The 16,720-nt window shown below is 41.4% G+C and overlaps 1 protein-coding gene across 2 annotated transcripts in view; it reads left to right on the forward strand.

Annotated features, from left to right (window-relative positions):
- Window positions 1–16,720, forward strand: part of MYOT (myotilin) — an 801,437-nt gene that overhangs the window by 702,649 nt on the left and 82,068 nt on the right. For both annotated transcript variants that reach the window (XM_086931487.1, XM_086931486.1), the window contains exon 17: window positions 7,086–7,219. In XM_086931487.1, coding sequence (XP_086787613.1) covers window positions 7,086–7,219 — 134 coding nt within the window. The remainder of the gene's footprint in view (window positions 1–7,085; window positions 7,220–16,720) is intronic.

Genomic DNA, 16,720 nt, shown 5'->3' on the forward strand with positions numbered 1-16,720 from the left:
GCTGTGACCTGCTTTGTACTTAACAAGACAGAGTTTCTGCATCTGGAAGGATAATTTTTAACTTTAACCTGGTACCATGCAACTAGACATCCGCGCTTTGATCTTTTAGGTGCTAGTTTTTACTAAAAACCTTAAAAATTCAAAACTCTGTTTTGATGTCAAATAATGTATTAACCCCTTCGACACTCATGACGAGCTGGGCTCGTCATGGTGTAGCCTCCTCAAACACTGATGACGAGCCCAGCTCGTCAAAAAACAATGTAAAAAAAGAATTTTCAGCACAGAGGGGGAAAACGCATAGCAGCCATGGAGTTAAAATGTACTCTCGTTTTTAAATTGGTGAGGGATTTTTCTTGTGTTTTGTTTCTACGACCTTGGCTGACACTCCATTCAACCAATAACCCAATTTATCACAATTGGTCATAACTGAATGGCTGGAGAAGCTCTCACCCAGATACAAAGAAATATCCTTGTTATTTCTTAGTGCATGACCTCTAATCCAGACTAAACGATATACTCTTTAACACCATCAACTCTTATGATTTCCCCCCCCCTGCGCTGAAAATCTGTAAATCCCGTTGTTCATGACGAGCTCAGCTCGGCATGAGTGTACGAGAGGTGTACCTCATGACGAGCTGAACTCGTCATGAGCGTCGAAGGGGCTATACAAAATATTTACAGATCAATATGAAGATCAGAATATTTAAGTAGAACATTATTGGATCACAACCAACTATTAGTCAAGTTATAGTGGGGTAGGTAACCGGCTCCTATTCCCATCACGCAGCTACAAATAACAAACCTGGAAGATGCAGTTTGCAAAGCCACTTTACAGGAGGTATTAGATGTGTACATAGCCATTAACACTGGAACGACATCTAATAGGTTGGCGGGATGTGAAGCAACACAGTTATGAGATGCATATCCACAAAAAAGACTTTTGGTTACTGTGAACCAATGCTTAAAGGAATAAAACCACTAGTAAATAGACTAACAATTTGGCAACCTTAAACCATAGTGAATCCTTCTCCATTCCCACACTGTTACAGATCAAGAAAGATTATGATGTGCTCTTTGACAGGCAGTGTTGAATAAACTATAAGAAATATTTCGTATAAACACACAACCATGCCGACAAAGCAGGGAGATTGATGGCCAGAATCCTGAGGAATGATAAAGGACATGCTCCAGTCACAGTCTTTAGAGATACTCTGGGGCAAACACAACAGTTGTAGATGCCTATTACCATGGCACTTACCACATATTATTCACAACCATTCACAAATGCAGATCACAAGATGCGATTACTTCGTTTTTTGAAGTGTCAACCCTCCCCACATTTGGCCCAGTTGATAGGGTTGTGTTTGATTCCCCATTAATGATCAGGAACTCATAGGTGCCATAGAAGGTTGCCAGGAACAGATGGCCTGCCAATCGAATTTTAGAATACCTTTTCCAGTGTCCTGACATTCAAGCTGACGCATTCCTGTAGATGGGTTGTCTCCCAACAACCACTCGTGAAGCTCTGGTTGCAGCTTTACCCAAACTAGGTCACAACCCACTGGATATGGCATCATATCATCCTCTTCTATACTCAGCACAGATTATGCACTTCTAAGCAGGATCCTTGCCACTAGATTGTTACCACATATGCTCAGACAGGTCCATATGGAGTAAAATGGCTTTAGGCATGGGCGTAACATATCATTTAACGATAGGCATTATTTTGTGTGATAGAAGGCTCTTCCAAAACATTCCCATATTCGGTCATACTCGTTTTGGATATAGAGAAGGCCTTTGACACTTTCAGTTGGAAATACTTATTCTTGGTACTACACAAATTTGGCATAAGTGACCATATGTTCCAATGGATACAACTACTTGTCCCACAGCTAGAGTCTAAATGGGGTGTTCCATCTTGCCGCAGTATAATATAGAAAGGGGGACATAGCAGGGATGTTTGCTATCTCCCATCCTATTTGCACTGGCAATGAAGCTATTTGCTGAAGCTTTAAGAAAAGCTGGTGCATATTGGGGTATACCTGTGAATGATGGAACTCACTTGGTCTCTCTGTATGCAAATAATATGGATGTTAGGGGGAACTTCAAATCCAAATTTGAGCTAATGCATAAAATAGAAGAACTAGCAGGACTAAAGGTGATAATCTTTCATATACCCAGCAGGAAAGGGGTGTCCATCCAGCCAACCTCACTCATAGGCATTTTATTATAACATGGGAGCAGCATACATTTAGATACCTGGGTATCAGAGTATCCTATAAACACAAAGACATATTGGAGGTCAACGTGGGAGCCTTGAATGCATCTCTTAGAAAGTAAATTGCCTTTTGGAAGGGATTACTTCTTGCCCCAATTGGTCTTGTGGGAATTGCAAAAATGGTAATGCTTCCCAGACTGCTCTAGTACTTTGTTATTCTACCATGCATGTGCCCTCAATTATCATTAAGGAATTTGATAGCCTCTTGGGGGAACTGCTATGGGGACATAGTAGGAGACGAGTCACACTTTCTAAAATAAAAGCTCCCACAGCCAAAGCGGGCTATGGGCCCCAGATATGAAAATATATTACCTAGCATCCCAGCTTCAGTGGATGACGTATTGGGTATGTGGACGTAACACCATTGAGACTGGATACACACTTGAAATAATACAGGATGTTAAGCTATTTAAAATGTAGTATGATAACTGTAAACCTGAGGTTGTGCTGTATGTGTGTGTCCATATGTGTGCCTATGCATGTGTCTGACTGCTAACTCCTGGCATCTGGAGGCCGCAACCCCTAGCATACAGGCATCATCACCTGTGGCATTTGGAGCACTTGCACTATGAGATGACAGTCTTTAAACTACTGTGGCATTCTAGGAACCAAGGTTGTCGTGGCATAAGGTTGATGTCATTGGCATATTATGACCTTTACTGTGGCCCTGGCATAACGAGTCATTTATTGGCATAATGTGAGCATTCAAGGCATCACGTTTGCGGTGGGTTAAGGGCCCCTTCTGTTTCATATATAATATAAAAATGAAAAAGGGCTGTATTGGAAAATAAATCTAGTGGATGTTAGAAGTGAGGAAAGATGATGTACATCCAGCTAGACAAGCGATAAGAGGTTATGCCAAAATGCTCACCCAGATTATATTAGCCTGTAAAACAAATGACCTATTAGCCAATTTCCTATAGAAATTGCTCTCCATGTTTACCCAGTTTCCCTGGAGGTGGTCTCCTCCAACCAACATCACATAAAAGTATCGGACTTGCTCTGCAAACCATTGAAAGCATTAGAATATCAGCAGTGCCCCATGGTATTTAAACATCTTTTAAAATGCGCAGTTTTGCCCTATTGATTCAAAATGTTCATGTGGAAAACCTCTGAATACTCTTAGGGAAATTTGGTCTCAGTCATTCATATTTTAGCAAGCTACTTATACCTAATCCCTTTAAACGTTCAGCAGCTGCCACTGAGATTTTCTTGGGGTGAACCACTCACCGCCAGTCACTTCTGACTACAATATGAATTGTTTAGAACACTAAAATTAGGTGCTGGAATATTCATTGAATACCCTTACAGAACTGGCAATAAAATGATTTCTTCAGAGACAGTATTTTTAGAATTGTTTCTGTGTAATATGTTCTTGGTTCTGCGGTTTACTGATATATTCTTCATAATTAAAGCTATTAAAAGGTGAGTATTCTCCTGTGAATGGACAGATCACAGCATGCTGCATCCATGTGTGTAGGAAAATGTTTTTAACATGAACAATTATTTCCCAATTGTCTAAAACTCTTCGGGGTCAGGGAGGTGATAAGGAGTAATCACTAAATGATTGGACTGCATGCTTGTCCTCTTGAGCCTGATGAGTTGGCTAGTGAACCACGACCAGTCATGTTACTGTTGAGAACTCATCAGACAAGCCATGACAACAACAGATTAAAGATGATTATTTTTCGTGACCCTGGGCTCAGGTGACAAGTGGTGCCGTACAAACGTCCCTGATAAATAAAAATATATTAACGTTACAGTGGCCTTTAACGAGAGTCTTAAGACTGTGGACTAGGACTTCTTCAGCAGAGGATAATCTATGCCACTGCCTTGGGAAGTGTACAGTGTTTTGACTCAGTTCAAATATAGTCTCCACATTTACCCCAGACTTTTTAATGTACTATCCGTAACCTGCCTTGGTCTTAGGGCCCTATTTCTAGCTGTGTGTTACTGTCAAACCCTACGCAGTCTTACGCATTACCCTTCCGCATTGAAGTGCAGGTCTCACAAGCATTACTTCTGTTGTTATTTGCATCTGCCCTCAAGAGCAAAAAAGAGGGAGACAAGAATAAGTAGGAGCAAGAAAGTTCTGCCGTAGCATGTTCTTGCATAACTCTCCCAAGAAACCTTTGCAGTGGTCCACTCATTCGCTCAGTACACATATATGGGCTGTGTTGAGGACATCTGCCAGGTCTACTTTTAGGACCAGTCCGACCCTGAGTTGACTTCACCTGTCTACTTAACACATCCACAGGTGGATAAACATTCCCTGGGGTGACCGAGGCCAGGCCAGGCATCGCATCTTCCTTCAACGTTTCGTTGTAGCAACCTTCCTTGTATGGTAACTAAAAAAAAGTTTCAACACCACATAATTGAGTCATTTGGGAAGACAGCACCATTCATCTCCTCAGTGATCTTTGTGAAGTCTTTGCACTGTTTTCATGTGAGCCAGACTTGTGAATGACTCACTTGTCATACACTCATACATGAGTCTAAGAGTCTCATCAGCCTGCCATCTCACTCTTCTGTCGCTGCCTGGTGGAGACTTGAAATTACTCTAACTACTTAGTCTTGCTGTCCTTATACCCAGATTTTCAAATGGCACAATGCTGGTCCGATCAGGAAACCTGTCAGCAAACCAGTGCCCAATCCACTCTGTCAAATTGAACCTCTGTGGTGCATGGGCCAAATAGCCGAACACTTTTATCCCACTGGGTCTGCTCATTAGAGTCCAGCCAATTAGCAAGTGTACTATCTGTGGTGCTGGGCATTCACTTTTGATTGGCATAAGCCGTGAACCCCTGGGAATATGGGGCTAGAGAGTGTGGACAGTGGATGGTACAGCTGCCTCCAAAGCATGATGACACCACGTTTACGGATGTATTGCCAATTTAATTACAACTGCATCCAGGTGCTCTGGCCCCGGGTTCCCTACATGTAGCTATAACGTAGCTATAATGATTTGTGTGCCAGATCTGCCCTGTGCTGATCTGTGCATTCAAGCTGCATGTAACCTGACACCACGTACAGTGACAGAGGTTGTATAATTATAATGAGAAAACATTCACAACACTGCGCCACATGACCTACAAACAAGCACAAATAGAATAGAGGAGGGATAGAGGAAGGGAGAGTCTAGAAGGTGTTATTTGGGAAATCATAGTAGTAAAATGGAGTTTGGGATGATTCAAAGGAGGGATAGAGTTGGGAAGAGGCTAAAAGGGCTATTAGGGATACCATAGTAGTACAATGAGGTTGGTGAAAAGTCAGAGAGTGGAGGTAGAGGATATATTGAAAGAGGTATAGGATGTGACATAGAGTAGTGAATTAAATGGGGTTGAACGTCTTTTGGGTATTTATTTATTTTTCTACAGTAGAAGTAAAGTAATAAATATATAGATACATAACTACATAGAGAGGTATACCTGCATATGGAAAATAATAAAGAGATATAAAGCTGTATTATATAAAGTCTTATATATACATGGATGGATAAATAGTTAAACTCCGACTTTCAAGTGTTGCTATACATAAAGCTAATTTATTTATATATGTTTAAGATATATATATTTATTTGATACTTTTACCAATATTTCAATATTGATGCACTTTCAGATACAATTGTTACGATCACATTTACACGTTATGATAGATAAAATAAAATGAAAATTGAGACCCATAAGCATGTATTCAAATCATTTACATAACTTATCACATATTGTAACAAATAGATAAAACAGAGACCCGTAAGCATATAATCAAATAACTTATATATTTCAACTATGCAGTGACCTTATGCATGTTACGCATAAAATAATATGTATACACATGATTAATATATACATTTGCTAAGCAGGCCTAGAAGAATATCTATGTATGTTTAAACCATAAATAGAATACCTATTTGTACGAAGTTTTGCACACAGATTCCTGCTCAGCTGCAGGATGTTCGGCCCACCTTGAACATTTTGCAGCACACAATTGTCATAGGGAAGGCAGTCCATATTTCCCACTAAATTCAGAGTCAAAGACGCGAACTTGCATTACTTAGTCCAATTTCATGAAGGCCAAAGTTTCACAAATGTTCCAGATTTTCTGGGCATAATGGGCACAATTTGGCCTCTAGTATATTTTTTTATCTGGAGCAGATTTATCTGTTGCTGTGAGTGCGGCAGCGCCATGGTAGTTATATAATTACAGTGGGTCCCCTTTGGTCATATAATGTATTCCCGATGTTTTGGCTTTGAATTGTGAGCTGTTGTGGAGATGAAGATCACAACTCTACTGTATTTATTTACCAACTTAAGCAAACAACTTGTATGAAGATGCAGGGAAAAGTGTGTGCATCTGTTTGGCTCACGTTCCACCTCTTTGCATTCAGAAAGCAATGAAAATCAAAAGTCGGTTGCCATATGTTCTGCGCCATTGTCCATGCTGACCCTTACCAAAAATTGCCCTAACCTGGAAACGCTAAGAGCAAGAGAAACGGATCCTGTAACCTAATTGCTAGCCCCCAAAGCTGAATTATATTTCTCAATACATCTCGTATTTCAACATTTTGGTCTCTCCTGTTAGGGATGGGCTCTTTATTAAATGAGCTATTGACACCTATAGAACAATAGTACTTCACATTAGTTTACTTTTGGCAAAAGTCTTACAATAAATCATTTAATAAGTATAGAAAGCAATGCCTTCTCAATTATAACGAAGAAGACCAAAAAAAGGATATTTTTTAATATGGAATAGGATTGAAATGTATATTCCTAAATCTCCTTTCACTTCAGCTCTATCTTTCATATTATAGGTTGCTTCAAGATTCCAATGGGAAAATCTGTCTCCTTATTTATAACGTGAGCAAGAAAGATGATGGATGGTATACGATATCCGCAGTAAATGAGGCTGGAGTAGCTACATGTCATGCACGAGTTGATGTTGGAAGTAAGTGCCCTTATGCAAGTCACATGAATTTCCAGTTCTCTATCACACACACGCACACATAAAAATGTATCTATATACTTACATATGTGCAGCAACAGCCCTGTATTGTGAGATGAAATGTGTGGGAGAGGTAGAGGAATTGAACTGAACGCCTCAGACCCAGATCAGACAGAACACAATCAATTGTGTCTCAGGTCTTTCTGAAATATAAAGTTTGCCTCTGCATTTTCACTAGCATTGGCTAAAACTCTTAACTGTAAAGATACCTATCACACGTTGGATATGATAAGTGTTCCGCTGCCTTCTGAGGATAGTTCTTAACTTTATAAATACCTTCAATACAATTCAATACGGTTTAGATAAAATATAAAATAATCATTGTTCTACTTGAAATATATCTTGTTTGTGCCGTTAATATTAAAGCGTCATGGTTATTGTCAGTTGCTATGTTAACAATGAATGAGTGGGTTGTGCACACCTTCTCTTGTTTTTGTTAGAAAGCTTAATTACTCACTTTATACTTTATGGCTTGCCTATGCCTACCTGGCATGAATGATAACTCAATAGTCGGCAGGTCTCACTCAGGCGACCTGAACTCAAATGTGCACAGCTATGTCGGTTAAATACTGTCTTAATTCTCCTATTGTTCTTTCGTTGTTGACAGATTAAACAAAAAATGTTAACATTTTCAATTAAGCAATTTATTCTTCATTGCATTATTGAGATTATTTCCATGTTATATCTTTTATATAAATCAGTTGCTGAATATTTGATTATGTTTGATCATCACTATACATCATTGTACGGCGATTGAAGATTCGTAATCACGCCCAATGCATTTCGGGATTGGTGGTCCCTTCGTCAGGGGCAAGCCTATGAAAAAATATATACATTATTGACAATATCCTGCTTTTCGAGGTGCTTATACAGAGCCATCATCAAATACATGAAATTTCTAGATTTTGATTATTATTATATCCAAAGTTTTTTCACCAGATTAAACTGGCATTCGTGAGATGCGAGCTTATGGCCATCTTCATTAGGTAGTACTGTTCATTAACATTTCCAACGTTTACTTTACAGTGTGCTATACATGTCAGAAGTCTGTTGTTGTGTTATTTAACCGTGCCATCTGTCATAATGTTATATTAGTGCACCATCAAAACCAGATGCGACTTATGTGGTAAAAAGGTAATGAATTATTTTACTTACTGAGCTGCGTCCATCTCAGTGTCGCTTGTCTTTCGTATTCAATCCGTAGTATAATCGTTGAGGGACATTAAAAGAAACTGAAAAACATAATATTTATATACATGATCCGAAAGGATCTGTGTGTCAATGTATTATCCATCACTAGTGATTGTATAAAATCTTACCACTGTATTCCAAACTGGTTCTATTGCTTTCGGGCTCTTCTGATTCCCCACTAGATACCTATGTGAATTATATCATATCAGTCTTGTATTGGTCCTGAAGATTGGTTCTGAGCATTTCTAGAAACATTATCGATTCTTACCGGATTGGGATCTTCTGCTGTTCCGGCTAGAATTGTGCTGCGGGTGAAGAGGTGATAGCGGTGGTGTGTTCCTCGGATCACTGACTTAATATCGAAGAACAAAATATAGACTACCAAAAATATCAATGCCAAAATATCGAATTCCTGTCTACAAACAGGTAAGTACAAAAATATCGAACCCAAAATATCGTTTAAAAATATATACTTTGTAAAAATATTGAATTTCTTAAAAATAATGTAAAATTCATAAAATATACTTAAAAATACTTAAATAACTAAGTTATAACAAAAAGCATACAATCTTATTTGTTAAAACATATATATATATATATATATATATATATATATATATATATATATATATATATATATATATATATATAACATAATATTAATAAAAAATATACAATTTTATTACCGTAGGATAGCGGGAGTGTACAAATTACTATTCCCACTCCAGAGAGTGCAACAGTAGGGAAAGCGTTGGATAGCGTAGGGTAAAAATTACTATTCCCACTCCAAAGAGTGTAACAGTAGGGAAAGCGTTGGATAGTGTAGGGGTAAAAATTATTATTCCCACTCCAGTGAGTGCAACAGTAGGGAAAGAGTTGGTTAGCGTAGGGGTAAAAATTACTATTCCCACTCTAGAGAGTGCTACAGTAGCGAAGGCGTTGGATAGCGTAGGGGTAAAAATTACTATTCCCACTCCAGAGAGTGCAACAGTAGAGAAAGCGTTGGATAGCGTAGGGGTAAAAATTACTATTCCCACTCCAGTGAGTGCAACAGTAGGGAAAGCGTTGGATAGCATTGGGTTAAACATTACTATTCCCACTCCAGTGAGTGCAACAGTAGGGAAAGCGATGGATAGCTTAGGGGTAAAAATTACTATTCCCACTTCAGTGTGTGCAACATTAGGGAAGGCGTTGGATAGTGTAGGTTACAAATTTCTATTCCCACTCCAGAAAGTGCAACAGTAGGGAAAGCATTATGTGGTAAATTTTAATCACCTATGCGGAATTTATGCGGTAAAGTTCAATAAGAATAACTCAGTGAAAAATAAGAGACAGAGTCCGTGGTATTTGAGGTTTTAAAAGGGGTTTTATTCCTTACAAAGGAATTGGTTTAAACCAGGCAATCATGTTCCATCACCACGAAGGTTCAGGAAGGGATAGACAATATTTTATTGACAGGTTATCATATATATAGTCAATGCATTACAGTAAAACATATGCAGGAGGCGTAACAGCTGAGAGAAACGAGATAAAGTCATATGTACGTAACAGAAGGCGTGCATAAAGGCGTGCATGAAGGCGTGTGCTAGACAACGTCACATAAAACGTATTACAAGTGGGTGGATCCATAAGTGAATCCTGCAGTGACAGCAGAAAATATGTGGCAGAGATGCGCGCGCAGCAGCATGACGTGTGATTGACGTGGAACTGGAGGGTGAAGGGGACTTGACATTTAGCTCTACATGAGGAGACAGAAGTCTGGGGGGTCAGAACAACCTAATCCCAAATCATATCTATATCTTGTGTATATCTTGTGTTTAAGGAACTGTATTATCTAGAAGGAAAGGTCTCTCGGGCAGAGGCTATTCTATACTGACTGCTAGTGCGTGCATATGCGACTACGTGTCTACATGAGATGTGAGGGGCCATGGGCCTACCATGGTAACGGAAGCTATGAATTACTTGCATGGAGACAGTGAGGCCGGGCCCTTTGCTCTGCAGCTGGGAAGGATGTTTTCGTAAACTACTAGACAGGAATGTATTTTCGAGGAGCGGAGCAGATAACTTGAAGGTTGAATTCGGTCTTGGCAGGAAAGGCAGGCCGAGCCAGGCACAGCTCGCCGCGCAGGGAGTAAGTCAAGGGTCAGGAAGCAGCATGCTGCGGCTTTCAGAGACAGAGGGCAGAAAAGAGGCTCGATGGCAGAAATCAGGGCCTAACTCGCCAGAGCTAGAAAACATGAAAGTGCACCATTTAAAGACGTTGGCAAGGTACACTTAGGAACGGAATATCTGACCCATTCACGGTGGATCTGAAAGAGGACATGTTAACGTTGGACGCAAATGTATTTGCGTCTTCATAGCTGGAAGTGGAGGGAACTTACATGTACTAGAAGCACGTACATGGAGCCGTTGGGGTCTACGATAGGGGACATAACTGACCAAAAAATTCATATTACCTCATTCCGTCCTTGTCCCCTACGGACCCTTCATGATATATCAATCCTCATTAACCTATCAATCTGTTCATGTAACATCATTTGCTCTTCTTTCTTCGATGGCGTTTTGAATGGGGACTTGAATGAGGAATACATGATGTGGCGCAAAGGCCGCAAATCGCTGGCCCACATTGTAGACATAGGCAACAACTGAACATTATGAGAAGGCCAATACCTATGAAGGATAGGATTTTCCATCCCCAGGCTGACAACGTGGTCCAGAACCAACCGGACCAAGTCCAGGTGCCTGGATTCTGGTGTATCAGACTTGCAATCTTGTGAAGACGGGTAATGGCTCTATACACAGATGGCGCGTTTTCTGGAATGAAAACACAGCAGCTCGACCCGATGACCTTACAGGCTCCGCCCCTATCGGCCAGGATGACGTCAAGGACGAGACGATTTTGAAGAACAACAATCCGTATAGCAGACTGCTCCTCTGTTAAGTTACTTAGGGCGGACGTAGCTTCATTCACTACTGCTTCAAGGGTTCTGGTTAATTTTTGTATCAGTTTACTATTGGAGACAGTACCTAAGTAGGGAAAGAAACCTTTATTGAAGTCTGTATACTGCTCCCATGCCGTTTCAGTGTAGTCGACAATCGGGAGATCTCTCTGTGGTCTATTGTGTACTAGATGGGTGTTCCTATGATAATCAGGAGGGGCTAGGAAAACAGGTGGCAGAAGGAATGCAATGTAACAAGTGCCATCCCAATCTAGAGGTAAGCGTATATATGCAGTATGGCCACAAACGAAGTAGGAATGACGTGAAGCTTTAAATGTGGACTTGCCCTTATCACTGAATTCAATCACAGTAGTACATTTACTATGACCAAGGTGTACTGAACCATTCTTTCTGACACATAATTCACCTTTGACTGGTAGTACGGACATAGCAGGCAAGATTGGTTCGGATTCGGACTCGACATTCAGAATCATGAGGTTAAGTGTAAAGTTACCTAATCCATATACTTCGTTTTCTAAGTCAGTTCCTGTCCTTTTCGGAAGACCCTCCTTGTCAGGGAAACATACTTTATGCAAAACTGTGTTCAGATTTCCCCACACCCAGTTGCCCTGGTAAACTACAGAATCTGAATCTAAGGAATTAATCAAACTAAACCATGCCCCACAGGAACCATTGTGTGTAAACGGGTACGGGAAGAGGGGCAGAACTCCCTTGTATTTCTGATAGGGAGGGAGTCGGCCACATATCCAACAATTTGTAGCGTTGCTGGTCTGATGGGAATGATGTAACATACTGATGAATGTATTGTTACGTAGCGCAAGTCGGTAAGATAACTCGTGCGGGGGCAGTTCACTGAAAGAGTGTTCGGCAGTGACATTGAAGGGAGAATGTGCACGCTTGAAAATAGGGTGGTACATATGTAAAAGTACACTTGCAGCAATAATCAGAAGACTTAGAAAAAACATAATCAATAGTGTCACAATGCAGTGGCTGCGAAGAGATTTACAATATTCATGTTTCTTGAGCTGTTTCTGTCTATCTCTCTCTCTGTTGGGGTCTAGGGGATACATGTCAGAAAACACGTCTAACCGATTCACCTAGGGGAGGACTTAAACAATTAAACTGTCTGACTTGCTAGACCTTAGTTCGGATTTATACTCTTCGGACGGAGTTTTCTCTATCAGGGGAAGTTTAGAGTCACTGAAATCTGGGCAGTCCTTAGAGGGGGAGGGCTGAGAGTCTGTAACTGGAAGCAGTCCATGAAATATCTTGACGTGGCTGGAGTGGAGCCACCCTTTGCGGCCCTCGACCTTGATTGCAGTCCTCGTGGTTAGCAGGACAAGTTTCGGCCCCTGCCAACGGGGCTCCAGCGGACTCCTCCGATCAAAGTTCCTGACGAGAATAAGGTCCCCCAGAATGATCCCATGTGGCTTTACATCGGTGTTGTCGGGGAAGGCTGCAGCAACCTGTGAACGACATGATTGGAGTGCAGACATCAAGGAAGCAAGGTAATCTGTCAGCATGTTACAATCGACATCGGTTATTTTTCTAGGCAAAGGCGTCCCCCACATATTCGGCGGCCTACCAAAGACCACCTCGTGCGGGGATAGCCCTGTTCTGGAATGTGCAACCATTCTCATATAGAAGAGTGCGACTGGCAAAGCTACTATCCAGTCGACTCCTTTCTCTCTACAAATCTTGGCAAGACGAATTTTCAGAGTCTGATTATGGCGTTCCACGAGGCCTGCTGCCTCGGGATGTCGGACACAATGGAACTTCCACTGGTAGCCGAGCAGGAGAGATACTTGCTTCATTAACTCGGACGAAAATGGCTGACCGTTATCGGAGTATACGACGCGGGGCAAACCATATCTGGGGAAGAATTCACGAACCAGCTGCTTGGCAGTGGTCGGAGCAGTGTAATCTGGGACTGGATATGCTTCTGTCCAACGGGAAAGTGCACATACAACTACGAGGACATATTTGAATCCTCGACAACGTTCCATCTGGATATAATCCATCTGGAGGACTTCAAAAGGGTGATCGGGAGGATGAAATCCACCTTGCTCTACGGGAATGCTTTTACCTGGATTGAACTGACAACATATCATGCAAGTACGCACTTTCTGTTTGGCTGCTGCTCGTAAGTGTTTATTAAACCAGATATTTTGAATACTGTCTAACATGGCTTTTTCTCCTAAATGTGCTGGACTGTGTACTGTGTTAATGATTACTTGGACCATAGAGTCAGGGAGAAACCATATAGATTTTCCCTTCGTCATCCATCCTTGTTCTGTCTGGATCCCTCCTAGTTCAATCCATTTCTTGATTTCATCTGGTGTAGCATGTGTCTGTATATCAATTACATCTAGGGCGGGATCCTTAACTGTCATACAATGTGTCGGTGTCTGGACTATTATTTTTGTCAGGTCAGTTGTGTGAGTCTGAGCTGTATGTTTAGCTGTGCGGTCTGCCAGGTCGTTACCCTGAGAAATTGAATCTGTGACTTTCGTATGTGCCTTGCACTTCATGATGGATATCGCTGTAGGCAGATGTATTGCATCTAACAGAGTTTGAATGAGGGAACCGTGCTGAATTTTGGCACCGTGAGAAGTCAAAAAACCTCTCTCTCGCCAAAGGACACCGAAGTCGTGTATGACTCCGAATGCATAACGTGAATCTGTGTATATGTTAACCCTCTTGTTCTTTGCTTGAATGCAGGCTTGGGTCAGAGCGATGAGCTCTGCTGCTTGAGCTGACAAAGTGTCTATACAATTTGTTTCTATGACTTCAGTTTCTGTCGTGACTGCATAAGCGGCCACTAATTCTCCTGTACTTGTTCTCATGCATGAACCATCCACATAAAGTGTCAGGTCTGGATCTGGTAATGCGGTGTCTGTCAAGTCTTGTCTAGGTTTCGTCGTAATAGTAATAACTTCAATACAATCATGTGCCAATGGGTCTGTCTCACTTAATTGCAAAAGTGTAGCAGAGTTCAATGTGTTGCTGCGTCTGATTTCTATGTGTGGCTGAAACAATGTCAATTCATAACCTGTCAGTCGTGCTATAGTCAAGTGTTGAGTCTGTGTTCGGTTTAAAAGAACTTCCACAGAGTGTGGAACCTGTACTGTTAATTGATGTCCTAACACTATGGAATCACTTTGTCTGATTGCTAGAGCTGTTGCTGCTACTGATTTCAAACATGCAGGCAGAGCCTGGGCTACTGAATCTAATGTACTAGAAAAATAAGCACACGGTTTGTGTGATCCTGCTTGTTCTTGCGTCAGCACTGACAATGCAGTACCTTCGCGTTCTGTGACAAAAAGTGTAAAAGATTTGCTGTAACATGGTGTCGCTAAAACTGGTGCTTGGCATAAGGCTTTCTTTAAGTCCTCAAAAGCTTGTGTATGTTCCTGAGTCCAAGGGAGGACAGTCGAAGACGCTGCCTCCTGGGTTGTCAACTGTATGAGTGGCTTTGCTAGAATGCGTACTGAGGAATCCATTGTCTGCAGTAAGAAGTGAGGCCTATAAAGGCTCGTACCTCCTTTTGTGTCTTGGGTTGTGACATGTTTGCAATTAACTGGATACGGTCAGGTGTTAGCTGTCTCCCCCATTTGGACAGCAAGTGCCCAAGGTACACCACTTGCTGAACACAGAATTGCAGCTTCGAAGGGGACACCTTGTGCCCCTTGTCAGCCAGGAAATGTAAAACCGTCAGTGACGCTTGCTCACATTCGGGTTCGCTGCGGGCGGTGATCAACAGATCATCGACGTACTGTAACAGAGCAGTGTTGTCAGGCATGTGTATACTGTCTAGTTGTCTTTTTAGTGCTTGACTATAGATGCTGGGGCTTTCTGTGAATCCTTGAGGTGCGCGTGCAAATTTGAAGCTTCGTCCATTTAAACAGAATCCGAAAAGGTATTGGCTTTCCGGGTCAATGGGGACACTAAAGAAGGCGTTCTTCAGGTCAATTACAGTAAAGAACGTTGCTTCAGAATCAATGGCAGTCAATAGAGACGAGATATCTGGAACCACAGGGTATTGTGGTACAATGCATTTATTCAATTCGCGCAAATCGATAACTAATCGATAAACAGGAGGTGCATTAGGATCAGTGCGTTTAAGAATTGGAATGATGGGGGAATTACATACATTGGAGTCGGTTTCCACAACCACTCCTTGTGCAATAAGCTTGTCAATGATTTTCAGTAAAGCCGCTACAGCATCTGGAGGTAACTTGTATTGTCGAATTCGTGGCAAGACCACTCCTGGTCTGAGTGTGACTCGATATGGTGTAATGTGCATACAACCTACATCAGTAGGGCCTTGTGCCCATAAATGTGCAGGAACATTCTGTAACCTGGGATCAATATCTCTCAACACATAGTGACCTTTAAAGTCACGTAGGAACAGTCTTACTCCTTCCGGAGAACAGCAAATGACAGCTCCTAGAGCTTTCAATGTCTTGATACCTAACAAGTTTTCTGGACATGACTTCGTTAGTAATAGGTCTGTAGTACGTTTCAATGGACCAACTGCAAGGGAAAGTGGTTGCGATACTTCATTAATAATAGGCTTTCCTGAAAATCCAAGGGAAACATTCTGTGAGCCTGAGAGGGGTGCCCCTGGAACCTCGTCGTGACTTATAGTTGTTCTGCTTGCCCCTGTATCAATTAAAAACTTTCTGTCTTTCCCTAATACTTGACTATGTACATAAGGACCTTCTTGATCTACAGGAACCTCAATGAGAGGCAAGCCAACTTCCCTCTCTGGGCTGTTTCATGTGTATCGCTGATAATCAGGATAATCTGTCTGTGCATACTGGTACATCTGTTGTGTCGTGTTTTGTGTTGCGGCAATGGGCTGTGGCTGTGGTACCGCTACTGTCTGTTGTGAGGCCTGCATAGGCTGGATATTCTGTGGTACTTGTTGTTGGACCTGGTCCTGTCTTGGTTTCTTATCAAGCAGTTTATGAAAAAACGTAATATCATTTTCTGAGTGTCAACTTTCTGGTATGCTATGGCATCGCCAATACTTTCAGGACCTTCCCCCGTCTGAACAAAGTGATATATTCTGTCTAGATGATCAATCATTCCTGGTAATATCATTAAATAGTTTGCAACTCGTCGTAGACGTACTGATGATAGCATCATTCTGTCATCCTTACCGGGTACTGGATCATATCTACAATCTGTAAGAGGCTCTTTCAGTATGTCATAATTCGCTGACTGAGGTGTACGTTGGTGTGCTAAATCCCTATAAGTCAATCGATGTGCTGGTGGTGGCGTTTGA

The sequence above is a fragment of the Lissotriton vulgaris genome, chromosome 7, assembly GCF_964263255.1.
Source record: "Lissotriton vulgaris chromosome 7, aLisVul1.2, whole genome shotgun sequence".
Classification (NCBI taxonomy): domain Eukaryota; kingdom Metazoa; phylum Chordata; class Amphibia; order Caudata; family Salamandridae; genus Lissotriton; species Lissotriton vulgaris.